This window comes from Echiichthys vipera (assembly GCF_963691815.1).
Source record: "Echiichthys vipera genome assembly, chromosome: 22".
NCBI classification, from domain to species: Eukaryota; Metazoa; Chordata; class Actinopteri; order Perciformes; family Trachinidae; genus Echiichthys; species Echiichthys vipera.
Window position 1 is genome coordinate 7,030,265 of NC_139847.1, and position 18,723 is coordinate 7,048,987.

The 18,723-nt window shown below is 40.8% G+C and overlaps 1 protein-coding gene across 1 annotated transcript; it reads right to left on the reverse strand.

Moving 5' to 3' along the window:
- Window positions 1–1,687: 1,687 nt before the first annotated feature.
- Window positions 1,688–16,090, reverse strand: shtn2 (shootin 2). Its single transcript, XM_083936781.1, has 17 exons — window positions 16,011–16,090; window positions 14,090–14,139; window positions 13,655–13,715; window positions 12,308–12,402; window positions 11,009–11,192; window positions 10,129–10,226; window positions 9,952–10,033; window positions 9,325–9,419; window positions 5,920–6,066; window positions 5,312–5,465; window positions 4,240–4,396; window positions 4,010–4,068; window positions 3,775–3,872; window positions 3,659–3,679; window positions 3,518–3,571; window positions 3,300–3,435; window positions 1,688–2,050 (listed from the first exon to the last, which is right to left on the reverse strand). Exons 1-17 carry the CDS (start codon window positions 16,042–16,044, stop codon window positions 1,902–1,904), a joined length of 1,674 nt encoding a protein of 557 aa, XP_083792907.1. The 5' UTR covers window positions 16,045–16,090; the 3' UTR covers window positions 1,688–1,901.
- Window positions 16,091–18,723: the final 2,633 nt, after the last annotated feature.

Sequence of the window (18,723 nt, forward strand, 5' to 3'; positions counted from 1 at the left end):
TTTTTTTTATACAGTAAAAATATAGACGTACGTACAATCAGAGCCATATAAAGGGAATAAGAGGGACACACTGCAGCATTTTGTAGATGCACAGTTTCAAAGTCAAGTTTGCTCTCGTCAACACGTCCTTTTATGTTTTTATCAGTTTCCATAGAATAGAGTTTCAGAACCTCTTGTCTCGCTTTCACTACCTGTATGCATCCTGCTCTCTTTCTCACACACACACATACACACACACACACACACACACACACTTTCATGTGCATTGATTCAATAACACTGAAGGGACAGAATACATTACTGCGCGCCAAAAGCTAACACCTCTGAGACTGAGGAGGAAAACAATAAAATATGTATGCCGGAGAGTGAAAAGGCAGAGCTTCTAGTAAAAAGAGCTAAATAAAGTGAATATATAATGTGAAACAGTGTGAAGACAGTAAAATGGTGTCGGAGTCAAAGGTGAGAGTAATTTCATCTTTTCAAATGCTTTTAACAAAGGCAGATAGGTAGATAGCGCGGTGTGAGGCTGTGGTGTACTGCATCCATTCATGCATGCATGCACACACACACATATATATATATATATATATACAGTATCTGTGTGGAGGTGAGAAAACAAAAGGCGACCTGCTGCATTTAAAGATACTTTCGGGAGGAAGCGCGGAGATCACCTGAGGCTCTTATCTCAACAACACCTCTGGGCCTCGGGTGTGAGAGCTCTAATGTGCCAGAATAAATGGCAGCCTCCATCCTTCTGCTGGATCGAGCTTTAAGAGACCGACACCTCGGGAGAGAAGTAGGTGAAGGGTTTTCGTATAATAAAGTGTTTTTTTTATGGCTCAGGCTATTTTTCTTCTATATTCTGTAGCACAAAAAAAACCCTGCAACTTGCACTTAGATCAGATGAATCCCAGGCACCCAAAAGGAACGACGTCGGACATTACACACAGCTGAATGGGTTTCATTTCCTTTGACACGCAACAAGTACTGGCTATTCCAAGCAAGCAAGCCTGGGTTAAATGGCTTTTGACGGAAAAAAAATGCTCTTCTTTGTTCTTCTTTAGCCCTCAATGTTGGATTTTATGTTAGTTTCAAGTGTACACGGCCCATCTGGTACGCCCGGGAGCATATAACAAACATTAAAGCTCCTGTATCACGCTCATTTTAAGATTCATATTTCTATTTTGGGTTTCTACTAGAACACGTTTACATGCTTTGATGTTCAAAAACATATTATTTTTCACATCCTGTCTGTCTGAATAAACCTGTATTCACCCTTTGTCTGAAACGCTCCGTTTTAGCGCCTGTCTCTTTAAGAAAAAGCCCAGTTTGCTCTGATTTTCAGTGTTTCTGGGTCTTTCTGCATCTGCGTTCTCGGTGTCTCTGCTCAATCACTGCAGCCCGGGAATGACTGTAACGCCACTGTAGCATCACTTTCTACCTATATATACGGTTCATATATAAAGTATAGTTGTGACATCACAAAAGTCCAGACGGACCGTTTAAAGACCCAGTTTCTAAATACGGGCTTTGTGCGTTTTGTCTGTGGATTGAGCGTTTTCATATTTTCACAGTACTTTTAAAGCACTTCGATCTGCTTTATAATGAAAAAAAGACATTTTTACAATATGGGAGCTTTAAGAAATTTTCAGGGGTGATCACAACTCAAGTGTTTATTTGAACTTTTCAATAGAGATCAATGTAAGAGACTGAGATCAACTGACATTTTGTTTTAAATGATCACAAAAGCGTTCATTCACATATTCATTCAATACATATACTGAGATATAATTGGTTCATTTGAAACCAAAACAAATGATAATCAGAAAAACACTGAGAAATTAAAACAAATGGGGTCATCTTTGTTTAAACCAGCAATGACAGTAAGACTGTCACTGCTCTCAGATGTCTTGGCTGATGATCAGCGCTGATGCTCTGATGCGAGAGTCTCTCTTCTCTCTGTTCTGTTTCAGCCTCCGGAGCACAGGGCCGCTGCCACTCTCGCCTTCCCAGGGAGCGCCTCCTGCTGCTGGGACACACGGCTGAGGGTCTGACCAAGAGATTACCTCAGGTTAAGCACAAATCTATGACTGAAGTATGACTGAAGGATGCAGCTAACCACAGTGATATGATAAAGCACTTTGCTCTGATTATAAATATTGCAGAGTCAAAGATGCTCATGCTCATTGCGTGCGGATCGAATGTCAAGCCTGAAAAAAGGTTAGTTTTGACTCTTTAGCTTTAACTTTAAACATAATAAGGTGTATTTACATGCAAATATTAATGACATATTACATTAATGCAAGCAAACAAGCATGGACTTGTTATAAAATATATAAAACAATGAAAATAAGAGACAAGGATGACCATGTGTCATGATCTGGTCACATTTGCATTTTTGAGAATCACTATCAAAATTAACTGCCCAAGATCAAATATCTGTTGTATGTAAATTAAACCCAGATCTTATTTATTATTTATTTCTAACCTGACTAACAGCTTTAGTAGCAAGAAACTACTTTTTAAAGTCCAAAAACTGTCAAAATCTTGAGCTCAATTTAAAATAACTGTATTTTTGATATATCGCTAAAAGTACAAGAGTTAAAATACCTTACTTTTGCATCCTTTGTCACACATAAATATTTAGAAAAATGCACTTTACTCCTCACTTTACACATTTTGCTCTTTTGCACCACCTTTATTGTTTGCGTGTAAATATTGGCGCCAACATGTCGTCATATTTGACTTAAAAGTCACTTTCTTTTAAAAATGTGCCTGTGTGAAAAATCGACCTGTGACTACTTTGTATTTAAAAGCCTCTGGTTTCATAATGATTATATATCAGGGCACATTTGAACTAAATCCAATTAATAGGTGATAAAATGACATGAGTGGTTTTATTCTGCACTTTTTCGTTGAGGGGTGAATCGATGTTAATCAATCACTTTTTACTGTAAAGAAATACTTTTGTTTTTAAACAAACATCCATTTCATGAATGGGAAATATCAATATTATGGGAAAATGTGGCTGTGTTTTGTTTTATCTAAGGTATGCAAATCTGAAAAAGTCCTTTTAAAGGTTTGTACTAACTGTCTTTTTAATCAAAATTCCTCCCGTGGATGTTCGGCGTACCTCTGGCTCTAAACCAACCACTAACAAAGACACACAAGAGGCTAGAAAAGAAAAACTACAGCACCGACAACGTTAAGTGAAACCCATTTAACAAAAGACAAAGGTAAAGAACAAAGAGACGGCACACACTGCAGCATGATTCTGCCCACCCGTCGGGACAGCATACCCTGTGTTTGGTCCTGGTTCTCCCCCATGGCTCTCCTCCTCCTCTGCAGCACTTGCAGGAGCTCTGCTTCCCCAACGTTTCGGCCACGTCCCCGCCTGGACGGCGCTCTGCGGAGGTGCTGACGTTTCATGTTGTCCTTGTGTGAAGAATAGTTAAAGATGTTTGGACACAAAGTGGCTTGAGTTTCCATTTATCACTTAGGACGTGAGTTTGATTACCAGCATTCCTTTCAACTCCACGATAGCTGACTTTCTGTTTTCACTCCTCTGGTCCTGCGAAAAGATTCGGGGAGATTTGGGAACAGAACTGCTTTGTAATAGAAAACAAAACAAGAACAAACGAGAGTGAGGATAACTGACCTTCCATGCGCTGTCATCCTCCTGTGACGACAAAAGTCAGAAAGCTATCAGATCACATATTACATTAAACACACACAAACAGATGTAAAAAGTCTTTGTGAGCACGAAGGGTCCACCTGGATTCTCTTAATGGGCCTCAGGACGATGCCTTTCTTTATTCTCTCCATCATTTCATCCACCGCTCTCGTCTTCGTGTCCAACAAGGGCGCTGCTACTAGAAGATTAGAGATGGATAACACATTTAAACCTTTACGACTGAGCTGCGTCTCTTTTGTATTTCAATATCGTATGAAAATGTATTTAAAATCCAAGAAAACAGGATGAATGATGAATTCAGGACGTGACACTCACTGTTTTGATCAGTTTTAGTGGCTCTCTCTTTTCTCCTGCTTCTCAGGAAATCAAGTGTACTTGGCACAGAGAGAGAGAGGAAGAGGTCACAGGGGTCAAACTGTCATATGTGGGGAACTTATAAAACGTATAAAAGGCACAGTTATAAGGCTGTAAAAAGCCTCCGATACAGGAACAATCATGTGAATCTAAGATTGCCCACTGCATCTCCTGGTTTTAACTAAACATACTTGGTGACAGCAGTGGGAGGAGGAGGTGGAGGTAGAGGAGGGGGAGGAGGTGGAGGTAGAGGAAGGGGAGGAGGTGGAGGTGGAGGCGGAGCAGGAGCGGCCTTCTCCTCCGGTTCATCAGTATTCTCCATGTTCAGTGTAACTTGAAGCCGTTTCACTACAAAGGAAGATGGTAAAACAGTTCCTTCGATCCTCACACTGATATACAAAATAATATTGATCCAAATTAAAAGAAGCACCTGCTCGTTAAAAGAGAAAAGACACTTCACAGCCCAGAGACAAGGACTTGGAAGAAAGCACAGTTTCTAAAAGGTAACGACAAGATGAATCAGCTCAGACGCGTTTGAGGACGCAGCTTTCAGAGACCAGTGTCTGTGACGTCATTCGTAGATTTCAATCGACATAGATCTATCGAGATAGATAGATGGATAGATAGAGAGATTGATAGATAGATAGATAGATAGATAGATAGATAGATAGATAGATAGATAGATAGATAGATAGATAGATAGATAGATAGATAGATAGATAGATAGATAGAGTAGATAGATAGATGGATAGATAGATAGATAGATAGATAGATAGATAGATAGATAGATAGATAGATAGATAGACAGCTACATAGATAGAGTAGATAGATAGATAGAGTAGATAGATAGATGGATAGATAGATAGATAGATAGATAGATAGATAGATAGATAGATAGATAGATAGATAGATACATAGATAGATAGATAGATAGATAGATAGTCTGCCACAGTTATGCTGCGTTCACTTGTAATCGGAAGTCGGGGAACCTCAACTCCTGAGTCAGGCTTGTATTAAGGGCAGAAGTGAAATAGGAACATGTGTGTGTAGGGATTTCAGAGGGTAACATATTGGGGACGGACCGAAAGTAGAGAGGTGAAAGATTGAGGGCTCTGAAAGAACAGGATCGCCTGCAGTTACATCTTACTGCCACAGAGGCCGCTAGAAACAACGTATCTCAGTTCTTATGGAGTACAACTTTAAGCTTAAGTTAACTTAAGTTCCCTGGAAATGCTAGGGAATGTTTTCTCCACTTGCAGCTACCTTCCCCCTGGAGCAGTGCGACGGAGCCGATAGCGTCGCACAGCTGAGTCTCTAAGGCCTTCCTCTCCTCCTCGCTCTTCTCCAGCTGTTCCTTCAGGCTCTGCAGCTCGGAGAGGACGCCGCTCTCTTCCTCAGCACCCTGACTCTGTTTCACCTGAACACAGGGCCAATTAGAAAACATAAATAGGGAGCGTACCTATTTCCTTGGGTCCTATGTTCCCCGCTATGTATGTTCCCCGCTTTTCCTAAAAAAGGTCAGATGTTCCCCGCTTTTTACAGAAAGGGTCGTATGTTCGCCGGTCTGTTAATTTTTCCAACATCAGGGCCAAATTCCACGGCAAATAGGCCGATGTAAACCCTAACACTACCCCCTAACCCTGACCCTTACAGTAACCCCTAACCCTGACAAAATGCTGAATGAAATCAGCGAAGGCAGAGGCTTATGCGACCGGGGAACATCGGACCCATTTGGGGAAAAAGGGTCCGATGTTGTCCGAGCGGGGAACATAGGACCTGGGGAACATAAGGATGACCCCCATAAATAGACCATTTTGCTTCCAGTTGCTTCCAGTATCATCATCATCATCATGATCATCATCTCCACACACCTGGTCCTGGTAATGGCGTTGTATATCACAGAGGGCCACGCCGATGTTAGAGATTTGTTCCAGCGCCCGCTGCAGCTGCAGGCCGGTCTCTGAGCCCTGCGTCAGCATCAGGCTCTCTCTGCGGGCCTCCTTCTGCTGCACCAACATCTGACAAGACGAACCAATCATCTTTTTTTGACAACTTGAACGCATCTTTATGATTATCTGTTTCTACGAAGACGGAAAAAAAAGAAATCCATTAATGACAATGAGCCACGATTAGAGGGGTAAATAAAGTGAGATCTGAATGGCTGGCGGTTCATTTTCTCCCCCAGGAGGTTGTGACAATGCAGAGAGTGTTTTCAAAACCGCCGTTTAACGGAACAATGACTTGGAATTACTCATCGGCTTCAATGAAGAATAGTAACAATGCAAACAGGACGATTAAGCCGTGAGACAAAAAAATAATCACTCCTACATTATGATTAGTGGAAAAATACGGAGCTTTGCTTTGATTACCTGAGAAAATTAGATTCTTTCATCCACACTGTGACAAATAAAGAGTCAATAATTGTGCTTTAGAGTTTATAAACGATCACACATTTTGTTCTTTTGCATGAGCTTGTGTGATGTTTATTATTGTATATGCAGGTGGAATTGTGGGTATTGATCAGTTAGATTAGATGAGTTATTAAACACACACACATTAACACACAGACAAAGAGGATATTAAAGTCAGTCAGGAGCCACTATGTTAAAAAAACAAGGTATTTAATAGCAGTAATAAATGTGAAAAAAAATAGATTTTTAATAGAGAGTTTTAAACGGATTTAAGGCCGGGCCTTGTATATATGAAGAGCTCTTTTCCAAAACGAGATAAAAGCCAAATTTAAAAAAAATGAGTTTGAGCCACTTTGCTGTTTACAGAACCTTTTCACTGCTTCATCAGTGTTTCATGCCAAATCGCTGTATTTCCTTGTTTAAAATGGTCTCAAGATGCAGTTCCTTTCCAAACCGCGACCAGCGCCAAACCTGTTTTTAGCCTAAACGCATACGTCCTCTCGACCAATCAGAATTCAGTGAGCGTTCTATGCGATCCAACATGGCGGCGCTCTGAAGCGGGAGAGTTTTTCGTTTCGTCCATCCGTTCAACGTGTTCAGACTGAGCCATAAAAACCATTTTGACAAGATACATTGCATATGAACCAAATGTGTGGGTCCGGGTAAAAAATGTCATTTTCCTGAAAACTATTCAAATGGATTTATAGCGTTTTGGAAAAGAGCTCCTCATATTTTCTTATGTCGTTTATATCGCGAAAAAGCAGCAGCCGAACTGTGTTGAGGAAATATTTCCGTCAGTTGGACAACGCTTTATGTTCTGATGTCACTTTGCACTAAAGTTCTGTTGTGGGGATTTTGGATATTTGTAATTCATAATCCTAGTTTTGTCAGGTCAGACACAGTTCAGTGTCTCCTCTGTCTCACCTTCCTAATGGATAACGCAAATAACTAACTCTTGATGGTGTAATGGCATATTTGTGCATCTGCACCCTGTGTAAGAGACCTTGTGATGAGAGAGGTTCAGAGTGTTCAGAACTGTAATGTCTAAGGCATGTTTTAGTTTGGTCTAAAGACGTCACCCAACCAAGGCTATTCGCGTCCTGTCCCTCTCCCTAAAAGACTGTGCGAGATTTGGCTCATCGTCATTTCTACTAGACTCTAACTTTGTGAGGATGTAGGGATGAACGTATTTTAGTCTGCAGAGGAAAATGCTTTGGCGAAAATAAACCACGGAGAAAAAGCTGATCCTGTTTGTTGATCTATATTGAAGAATCTATTTCCACAAAAGTTCCTAATAGAAAATACTTTTCATTTTTCAAGTATTTAATACAGGAGCATACAAAAATAGGCTCGAGTGGTTTCATATAATATGTTAAGGATTAACCAGAGAACATGATGTATCGTGATATATATCGTTATCAAGGTATGACATTGCCAAGGCCTATATCTAATTGGATTTCTTGTGGTTTGTTTCACAGATACATTTTAAATGTATTTACGCCCAAAGAGCGAAGAAACCAAAATCCTGTGTCACCTGTTTGTTGTGTCATGTACAGAAAAAGAACAAAGGACGTCATCTCACGTGTGTTCTGGTCATATTGGTCCGTGATCAGAGAACAGGAAGTGTGAGAAAAAGTTATTTCTTTTTAATTAACGGGTTTTTTTACTGTATAAGGACAAAAACTGCGGGCCGGTTGAGTGAGCTCTGTTTCACCGCGCGGCAGCACGAGACTCCGCGCTCAGATTACACCCCGCTCTAATCTCGGGTCTCCCTTCAGCAGAGAGCAATTTTCACACAGCAATTAGCGCAATTATTTCATACACACAAACACACACGGACACAACCGCACAGAGCCGCACAAAGACGGCGAGAAAAGAGGAAAAAAAAGCCTCCAAATTGTTTCCTGTTTTGAGGGGCTGCGTCATTATACCATCATGCATCACAGAGGAGAGGTGTGAATGGTTGGTGTTTTCAAAACACATGAAAACAGACAAATAGTAGTGCATACAAGAGGCATTCAGCGCAGGGGGGTCTTTTACCATGAATTGAGAGTAAAGGGAGGGGGGGGGGATTGTGTGAACAGTTGGGGGTCCTTTTCACAGGTAAGGACCCCTGCGAGGCCCATTGTGTGCCTGTCCGATAAATGGAGGACGCCGCGCACAAAGGCGACAATTGCTATATGCTCGGCAAAACATAAAGGTGTCAGGCAAAGACAGGTTGTGCTTAAAGACCACTATTCTCCTTCAGCGGCAGTGATGACCACTAATTATGAGGGAGGGAGGGGCTAAATGGGAAGGGAAGGGAACAGAGGGGCGTTTTTTGAAAGAAAAGACCTTCATTATAGGAGCAGCTGGGTGTGTGTGTGTGTCTGTGTGTGTGTGTCTGTGTGTGTGTGTGTGTTTGGGTATGTGGCTTTTAAGTGAATTGGTGTTTTTCCAGCTTGTGTACGAGTGTGTGTCTGCTTTTGTCTTGTGTGTGTGTGTGTGTGTGTGTGTGTGTGTGTGTGTGTGTGAACATTTTGCCTCACACAGAAAGAGCCTGGATTTGACCAAAGTGTCATCGGTGTGAAAACATAGAATGGAGACCCCTTCTCCTGTCCCGCCACATCAGCTGACAGCAGAAATGTGTGTGTGTGTGTGTGTGTGTGTGTGTGTCTTCCTCCCCCCGCGTGCGTCCAAGCGTCCGTCTGTTCGCCGTAGCCGCCCGAAGGTCAACGCTCTAACACTCCCTCTCCCTTCCTGTGGCACGACCTGTCACCCTCAGTATCTATAGGTGTGAATGTATGACAAAATGACACGAACACACACACACACACAGACACACATCTGTACACACACACATACAGGCATGCCACGCGCTCGCACCTGGTGGGCGAAGACTTCAGCGTGCTGCCGGAGGCCCTGCTCCAGCTCCAGCTTCTGAGACATTTCTGTGAACTCCTCGGTGACAAGATGGGAGACTGCCCGCACACACACACACACACACACACACACACACACACACACACACACACACACAAAGAGCACACACAAAAAATTAAGTGGCATTTACGATGGCATCCATGTTGTTTTTGAGGAAAATCTGCAGAATATTAGTCAAATCGAGTTAAGTCTGTCACTCATGAGGATCTGCAGCTTTCCCCTGTTTTATATAAAACTCGTCACATCCATAGTTTTGTAGCAGCAGCAGAAAACTTAAGATTAGATTAGATTGGAAAACTTTATCATCCCCAAGGGGAAACTAAGGGTGAAATCTAATAGATGTACAGTATATAAAACTCTGTTAATGTGGTTAGTGTGTGTGTGCGTGTGTGTGTGTGTGATTTAGGTGAAATTACACTTGGTAATGGTTGGTTTTTGACATTTTCTAGAGTAAATAATCGATTATTTGGGATATATATATATATATATATATATATATACATATAAATAGATTCATCAATAATGAAAATAATGATTCATTATTTCAGTCCAAATGTAATAAGGACTCACCTCGTTTGATTTTATTCATGGTCTTGTTCTGTTTGCTCATTTTCCTCAGTATGGCCTCTTTCTCCTCCACCTCCAGTGCGAGCTGTGAGGAGAAAGTCAGGTGTGTGTGCATATATAAGGTACACACACACACACACACACACACACACACACACACACACACACACACAGATGTACCTGCTCTCTGAGATGGACCTGCTCTTTGGTCAGATCCTCCACTTGTTGCTCCAGCTGCAGCTTCTCAGCCAGCAGACCGTCTACTGACGCCTGCAACTCTGACACACACACACACACACACACACACACACACACACACACACACACACACACACACACACACACACACACACACACACACACACACACACACACACACACACACACACACACACACACACACACAAACACACAGGTTCATGAAAGGTCATAGACTTTTCACTATTTCAACCTCCTTAATGTGTGTCCAGTTCTCTTGTGATCTAATTATGTATGATTTTGTAATGTTTTTTTATTTTCCGTTATAAGCTTTGTTCTTTGTGTGAATAAACAAATAAAAATGTTAAATCTGATATCTGAATAAATACATGAATACAAAATAATTAATTGGAATAATTCATTAAATAATTGGCTGGACTGGATTTATAATGGGGTACAACCAAAGCTATAGATGTGACTTTAATTTTATTTATTATTGTATTATTTTAAGGAATCCTCAATTAAACCCACAATAATGACCAGCTGGCTCTGCATTATCCTACTTATTACTACTTACTTGATAGATAAATCTGACACATAATACTGATTTTAAAATGATTTTTTGGATTTCAAAATAAAATCCTCCAGAGTCTGAAGTCAGAACTGTGTCCATAGCGACATTCTGGGCTGTAATGGACCAATCAAAATCAAGTATTCACCAGACGGGTGTAATAATGCTTTATATATTATTTTATATACTTTATCATATGTACGTTTTGCAAATGTATTCCTAATTTGGTTTAGAGAGACAAAGAAATGTCAGTTATTCGAGTCCAGCTTCTTCACAGCAGCGTTGTCTAACCTGTGATCTTGGCTTGACCCTCCAGCAGCAGCGCCTCCTCACCGACGCTGACCACGCCATCACTGCTTACCGCGGGATCGTCCTCTGGGTCAGAGGTCGCGGCAGCCAAGTTTTCAGGCAGCTCGGGGATGAGCGGCATCAGCATCTGGCTCGTCCTCTTCAGGGCTTTGTTCTCTTTGGTCACCTAGGCAACAGAGGATCAACTGCGAGCGTGGAGGTTTGTGTTGTTTTTTATTTTAATCAATTTATATAAAAAATGACAGAGGTCAGAGTATATCATATATTTAACAGAAGGTGAAGCTGTTCTTACTTCAGTCTCTTGACATGTCGGAAGAGGAGAAGAAAGGACAAAGGAAAGGAAATATAGGAAAGGAAATATAGGAAAGAACAAAGCAAAGGAAACGACAGGAAAGAAGAGGAGTGAAAGGAAGGGACATGGGGAAGGAAATGGCACAGGAAAAGAAAGGAAACAGATGAAAAAGTCCTGAAAAGGAAACAAGAAAAAGGAAGGTCATGAGAAAAACAAGGAAACAAAAGAAAAAAGGAAAGAAAGCGATAGAAGTGAAGAAAAGATCACAGCAAAGGAAGTAAAGTAAGGAAAGGGCAACACAAGGAAGAGAGGAAACAAGTGAAAGAGGAAAGGAATGGAAATAAGGAAGGTCATGGGAAACGAAAGGAAACAAAAGAAAAGGGAAAGTAAAACATGTAAAGAAAAGATAAAAAGGATAAGAAAAGGTATGAAACTGACAGAAGTGAAGAAAAGATCGTAGCAAAGGAAACGACAGGAAGAAGAGGAATGAAAAGGAAATGCAAGGAATGGAAAGGAAACACATGAAAAAGTAAAAGAAGTAAAGGACGGAAAAGGAAACAAGAAGAAGGAAGTTGATGGGAAAAGAAAGGAAACAAACAAAAGAGGAAAGTGACAGAAGTGAAGAAAAGATCGTAGCAAAGGAAACGACAGGAAAGTAAAGGAATCATAAGGAAAAGAAGGGATAAGGGAAGGAAATGGCACAGGAAAGGTAAGGAAATAAGTGAAAAAGGAAAGTAAAAGAAGGAGAGGAATGAAAAGGAAGCATAGGAAAGGGTGCAGATAAGGAAGAGGAAACAAAAGAAAAAAGGAAGTAAAACGAAAAAGATAGGAAAGTAAACAAATGAAAAGGAAACGCGAAGAAAGGAAACAGAACAAAGTAAAAAGAGGTAAAGATCGAAACGACAAGAAAGTAAAGGAATGAAAAGGAACCACGTGGAGAGGAAAGGACGTAGGAGAAGAAAGGAGGAAACGGTGGTAGAGAGACATACTTTGACAGCCAGCGCCTCAGCACTCTCCCTGCAGGAGCGCTCAACCTGGAACTGCATCTCCAGTACGTGTATCTCCTTTAACAGCTGATTGGAGGCTGGAGATGAAAGGAGGAGTCCGTCATGGTCATAAGAGAGGAGAGGTTTGAGTTAAAACTTATGGAGTCTACCTGAAACTTTCCGTGTGAAATGTGTGCATGGTTCTTTTTTATTTATCCTTCTCATGTTCCCCAATGCACTTGAGACTTCATCTCCTTTAACATCGCAACGTGTTCGTGGCAAATCCTGCGTAAAGTTATGCACAGAAATTCATAGAAATTCCTACGGAAACAAATAAAAAATTAGCTAGCGGACCGCAGGACTGGACCAGAAGTCAAAATACGCTAAAGCAGAAGTGCAACAACGCACAAAGAAAAATGCTACGTGACTGATTTTAGCCAACCAAAGGTGACGGTTAGGGTTAAGGCCCCTACACACGATACGCGATAAAAACACTTTTCATTAATTTCCCATGAAGGAGGCAGTAGCGCCCAATGTAGCGGCGCGCACCGCTCAGGTTTGCCTCTCTGCCGCTGTGCTCCAAGTTCAAATCGGTTGAACTTTGACCTTGTTGCAGCCGACCTTTCAAAAGCGCAACCAATGAGATAAAAGCGCTGTGATTTTATGTTTCCTAGGCAACCAGAGAGTGATATTAAGAAGGCTAGAAAGATGGAGGAAAAACGTATTGTTTGTGTGTTCGAGTTTCCCGGATTAATGTCATTTTATGATTTCGGAAGCAAACGTAATGCTTGGAGTTTTATAAGCGGTTATATGAAACGGTAGCTTTAATACTAATGTTGATTTAGTCGTTTACTGGGTCCCTGCGCCAAATCTCGCGGTGAGCCCAGCGCAAAAAGCTTATAAAGTGAAGGCCCCTCTAGGCATGAAACACACTTGGCAAGGTTTATAAAAAAAGCCGTAATGGACGAACAGTCCACCATGCAAATCTGACGACCTCGAAGTGCAACAAGTGGCGGTTAGGGTTAGGCATGAAACACACTGGGTTAGGATCAGAAAAGAGGCAGTGGCTTGGTTTACTACAGTCGGGAATCGAACCCCTCTCCCCTGCATTAAGGTCCTATGTCTTATGTGCCAGACCTGCTTCCCTATACGGCGCCTCACTGTCTTATACTATGTCACATGCTTTCACTATGGGGAACACACAATAAATACGTGGAATACACACAAATATCCACGCATTACCTTTCGTTGTTATAAGAAAAATGCACGAGAGCACCCTGAATATCTGTAGGTGAATTTGAGTGAATGGGAACAAGAAGCAGGTAAAGAAAAGGAGGAAGGGATTCTCACCTTCCTCCAGTTCACACAGTCTCTGATTGGCTTCGTCCCTCTGAATTTCCAGGATCGCACACTAACAAACAGGAGAAAAAGATTAATCACCTAACAATAAGTTGGTGTTGTTGATTTTATTCACATTTTTGAGAAAGTTGAGGCACCCAAATCGAAATTGTCCTGGTTATCGAGTTGTTTTAACTTTCTTTTTTAGAATTTTTGCTATATTTTTATCCTAAAAATGTGAGTTTTGAGGTTAAATTAATAATAATAATAATTTTCTCTGATTAAACTTGAGTAGTAAAGCCAGTCCAAAGTCATTTTTGACATTTTTTTTTTACAATCACATGGGAAACGTTTCTGTAAGGTGCACATTCAGCGTTTCCCACCATGTGATTTGGCTCTACTGCACATTAGAAAGTGGCATTGATCAAACAGGAGGCTCAGTGATACCTGAATGTCTCCCTCATCTTCAGAAGACAAAGCGCTCTCTCCATCAGACTCTGTGGGGGGAAAGAAAAGTATCTTCACACAACAGAGGGATCGTCAAACAGGCCGTGTTGTCAACAGAGAAGAGAGAAGACGTTCAGCTGGGAGGCGAGATAATCGAATATCCTCACATCCTGTCAACTAGAGGAACTTCACGAGGCCGACTGGGGGAGAATGGCGAGGAAATACAGGAAGTGAAATCACAGAAGGATCCTTAAAAACCTGTTTCACTCTCTGTGGCCTCTGACTCATTTCCACCTGCTACTTTACTTTCAACAAACTTTGCACTCTCAAAGCAGGAGTTTTGATGAGAACATTGATGCAGTTCTCATATTCATTAGCTGAGCTCAGCACAAAGCTCCAGCTAGCCTGGCACTGTCTGAAGCTTCAGACAGCAAATAGTTATGTTAGCTTAGCATAAAGACTGGGCTGCAGTACAATTTGTTGGCTTTTCAAAAAATAGTCCCGCACATAACTCCATGTAAAACCATAAATTGTTGTTGTTATACTTCAGGTTTAGAGCTTTAAGTCGTGGTAGGTAAGTTTTGTTTCCTTTGGACAGAGCCGGGTCAGCAGCTGCTTCCCTGTTTCTAGTTGAATGCTAAGCTAGGCTAAATGCTGGCTGGCTTGGCTTTCCAAAGGCAGCAGAATTTGCCTATTGGCGCCTCTAAAGCTCACAAATTAAACATGCTATATGTTTGTTACCTTTGGACGGAACCAGGCTAGCTGTTTCCCCCTGTTTCCAGTCTTTGTGCTAAGCTAAGCTAAATATCTGTACTGTCTGGAACACATATTCAGCCTAGGCCTTCGTTCCAGCCAACAAAACAATAGTGCAGCACATAATCTTTACATCTTTACATTTTGGACAGAGCCAGGCTAGCTGCTCCCTTGTTTACAGGTGTCCAGTCTTTGTGCTAAGCTAAGCTAACTGGCTGCTGTTACTTCATACTTACAAGACAGATCTCATATCTGTTATCAGATCTCAGTGGTATCAATCTTTTATTAGCAAGAAGAATTTGTGTAGCCTTTTTCTCAAAATGTCAAACTACGGCTTTATTTATGGATCCAAGCCGGCAAGCTTTTAGCCTATTAGCATGAAGACTGGAAAAAAACTTAACAAAATCTACTACCAGCCCATAAAGCTCTAAAATTGAAGTATAAACACAACAATTCGAAGTTTTACATGGGCCATGAAATGAACCTGTCTTTTATGCTAAGCAGAGCTAAATAGCTGCTGTCTGTAGCTTTTTAACACACAACATGCATTAGGCTACGTTACATACATTGAGCTGATGCTTTTATCTAAAGAGACTTACAATCAGTACATTCAACCATGAAGACACGACCCAAAAATGGCAGGAATCCCGTGGGTATATATCATTAATCAAATAAGCAAAGGCAAACCTGATTCAAGTACCCAGGTGAGAGGAGAGTGGCACCGCTCTTCTCCTCTAACTCTCCTCAGGAAAGGGAATTAGCACTTTACCCAATATAGTGAACTATTCCTTTAACTGTAATGAAGCACTGATTCCATCCAGCTAACGTTTTATTAAAGAATATAAATGTGTTGAAATAAATAATGAAGATGACTTGAGAGAACTTTCACCATTTAAAAACAACAACTATAAAACCTACTTTTATTGAATGCTGCAAAGGAAGCATTTCATTTCATCAATCATGAAAAGGTAATCTTGAACTTTTTCAGACACCGAATCACAAATATTCAAGAAATATTGAGTCAAAAAACAAATTTGTGAACTTAACCTTGGTTATTTTACTCCACAATCCCCCAAATAACAGATGTTATTGAAACTGCAGAGGTCCTAATGTGACTAAAATCACACTTGTCTGTGCACCAGTTTATATCCACATTATCAAGTCTTACCTGCCGCTGCACTATCCTCACCTTGCACCCACATCTTTGGTTAAACTAAATAACGTTGCACATTCCAGCGCAGATGAAAGCTTTCTGTCTGAGCAGCAGTCGTCTTACAGTGAAGGAAGCAAGCGGGGATGACTGCAGAAGCCCTCCCCCACTGCCTCCATTTCAAAAAGAGGAACTTTTCCCCTCACACTGGGCCAAAGACCGTCTTAATCACCACGGTCTAATGTGGATTTATAGCCTAATTAAACAGTTTGAACGTGTTTTTCTATCATCAAATATTTGCTTTTGATGTAATTTGAAGCACGTGGCGTTTGAACCTTCCCCCCGTTTTCGTGCAGTGACAAAACTAAGGAAAATGTAGCTTCTATCCCTGCGTGCTGTCTCTGAGGGACGACACTGTCTCTGTACTGCAAGATCAATGTCACTCAAGCAGCCGGAGCGAAAAGGCTTTTTATTCCTCTATTAACATCTGGGCTCCGAGTCCACGACCTCTGGAACATCAGGCCCGCCATGGGAACCAAAAGCTGGGTGAAAATTCAGGTGATGACGCTGGCAGTTGGTGATGATACACATTCCTTCACTGTGAATTATTTACGGACTTCTACTCCATGTTTTATTTATTGGCCTGCCTTCCAGGAGTTCATTGCTATGATTTAGGTCAGGGTTAACTTGAATTTAACTGCAGTGGTCAATTTGATGCTGCAGACAGGTGAGGGTTTAGTCCGTCACACAGGACTAACAGCAGCTTTAAGGATAAGGTCATTTTATAGTATTATTACCATCAACCAGCATCAGAAATGTATGCGAGCACGGTTCAAATACAACATAATTTAGCCCTGAAAGTCTATTTTTTGAGTTGGTTTATATATCTTCATTTTTCATTATGATTGAATGTCAAACTAGATAATAAAAGAAACGTATATGGCATTCATGCTCTGTATGTATAACCTGAGCCAACCATGCACAATGATAGCAATCATATCACATCCATGCAGGGTTAGTGGTACATAATATATGCATGTATTTTTGTAAAACGCAAGTTCAATCGGTATCAATATCAGGAATAAACATCTTTACCATCAACAAACTACGGTGGCCCTGAAGTGCAAATCACAACAGCAAATCTTAAAACACAATGGCAAATGGGAAACCACGACAGCAAATCAGGAAACACGACAGTAAATCAGAAAACACGACAGTAAATCAGAAAACACGACAACAAATCAGAAAACACGACAGCAAATCAGAAAACACAACAGCAAATCAGAAAACACAACAGCAAATCAGAAAACACAACAGCAAATCAGAAACCACGACAGCAAATCAGAAAACACGACAACAAATCAGAAAACACGACAACAAATCACAAAACACGCCAACAAATCAGAAAACACGCCAACAAATCAGAAAACACGACAGTAAATCAGAAAACACGCCAACAAATCAGAAAACACGACAACAAATCAGAAAACACGACAACAAATCAGAAAACCCGACAGCAAATCAGAAAACACGACAGCAAATCAGAAAACACGACAGCAAATCAGAAAACACGACAGCAAATAGGAAACACACATGAAAAGACCTTTGTCATTCAGGGTCAGTGGTTCCTAATGAAGACGTACATCTTTAAAATAATTCATTTTTTTAAACAGGCGCTGTAGTTTTTATCAAACATTACATGAACAGGAGGAAATGCTGCATTTATTGGAGACTATCCTCTCTGTAACTATTGAATACAGCAAAAATACTCCCAAAAATGTTGGAAATAATTTCATATCTTTTAATACAACAAGCAGTTTGTTATAGGCAGATCTGTAAAGACAAGGCTGGATTAGTGAAGGACCTACCAGGCACAGGCCTGGGACCCATAAGGTCTCATAAAATGTTGCTGAAAATCACAAAGATATGCTAAAGTATACATAAAACGACCAAAAATGACCACAAAGAGACGGAAAAATCACTATAAGGATGCAAAACGATGACAAAGAGATGCTAAATGACTGAAAATAGACACAAAACGACCACATAGAGACAAAAAATGACGACAAAGACACACGGCAACACGACAGCAAATGGGAAAACACACATGAAAAGACCTTTGTCATTCAGGGTCAGTGGTTCCTAATGAAGACGTACATCTTTAAAAACATAATATAATTCGCTTTTTTAAAACAGGCTCTGTAGTTTTTATCAAACATTACATGAACAGGAGGAAATGCTGCATTTAGTGGAGACTGTTTTACGCTGCGGATTAATACACATTTGGCTCTTAAGTAATTTTCCCAACATCAGGACTGTAGATCCAAACCAACATCATGAACGCACGTGCACATTAGGTTGCCTCTATACAGTTCAGGGAATGAACCAGACCAATGTTTAACAGCAGCCTTGAAAAAGCTGCTTTTTAAATGTTAAATTCCTCATTTTGAATAAAGATATTGGCCGGGAGATTTCTTTATTTGCAACACAAACATGGGACGGTTACTATTTGAGAAAAGGTTTAATCTAAAATAATCAAAAGACCTCATTTGAATTTTTTTGCTTTCTAAATCACCTTCAACGCGCACGCGGACGGCCCGCGCGGCTGAAAGATAAAAAAGCTGCTGTGATTCATGCCAGTGACGTCCTTGTGATTTAATGAGTCTTTTCTCTCTCAGTGTGTTGCTCTCTTTACAGGCACCACCTGAGCACCAGACCTCCTCCATCCTGT

Coding starts and splice junctions, on each gene's coding strand:
- shtn2 (XM_083936781.1), bottom strand. CDS start 16,044: ATGTGGGTGCAAGGTGAGGATAGTGCAGCGGCAG. Junction 10,034..10,128: donor AGGTCCATCTCAGAGAGCAG/GTACATCTGTGT, acceptor TTCTCCTCACAG/CTCGCACTGGAGGTGGAGGA. Junction 4,069..4,239: donor CCTCCCACTGCTGTCACCAA/GTATGTTTAGTT, acceptor CTCTGTGCCAAG/TACACTTGATTTCCTGAGAA.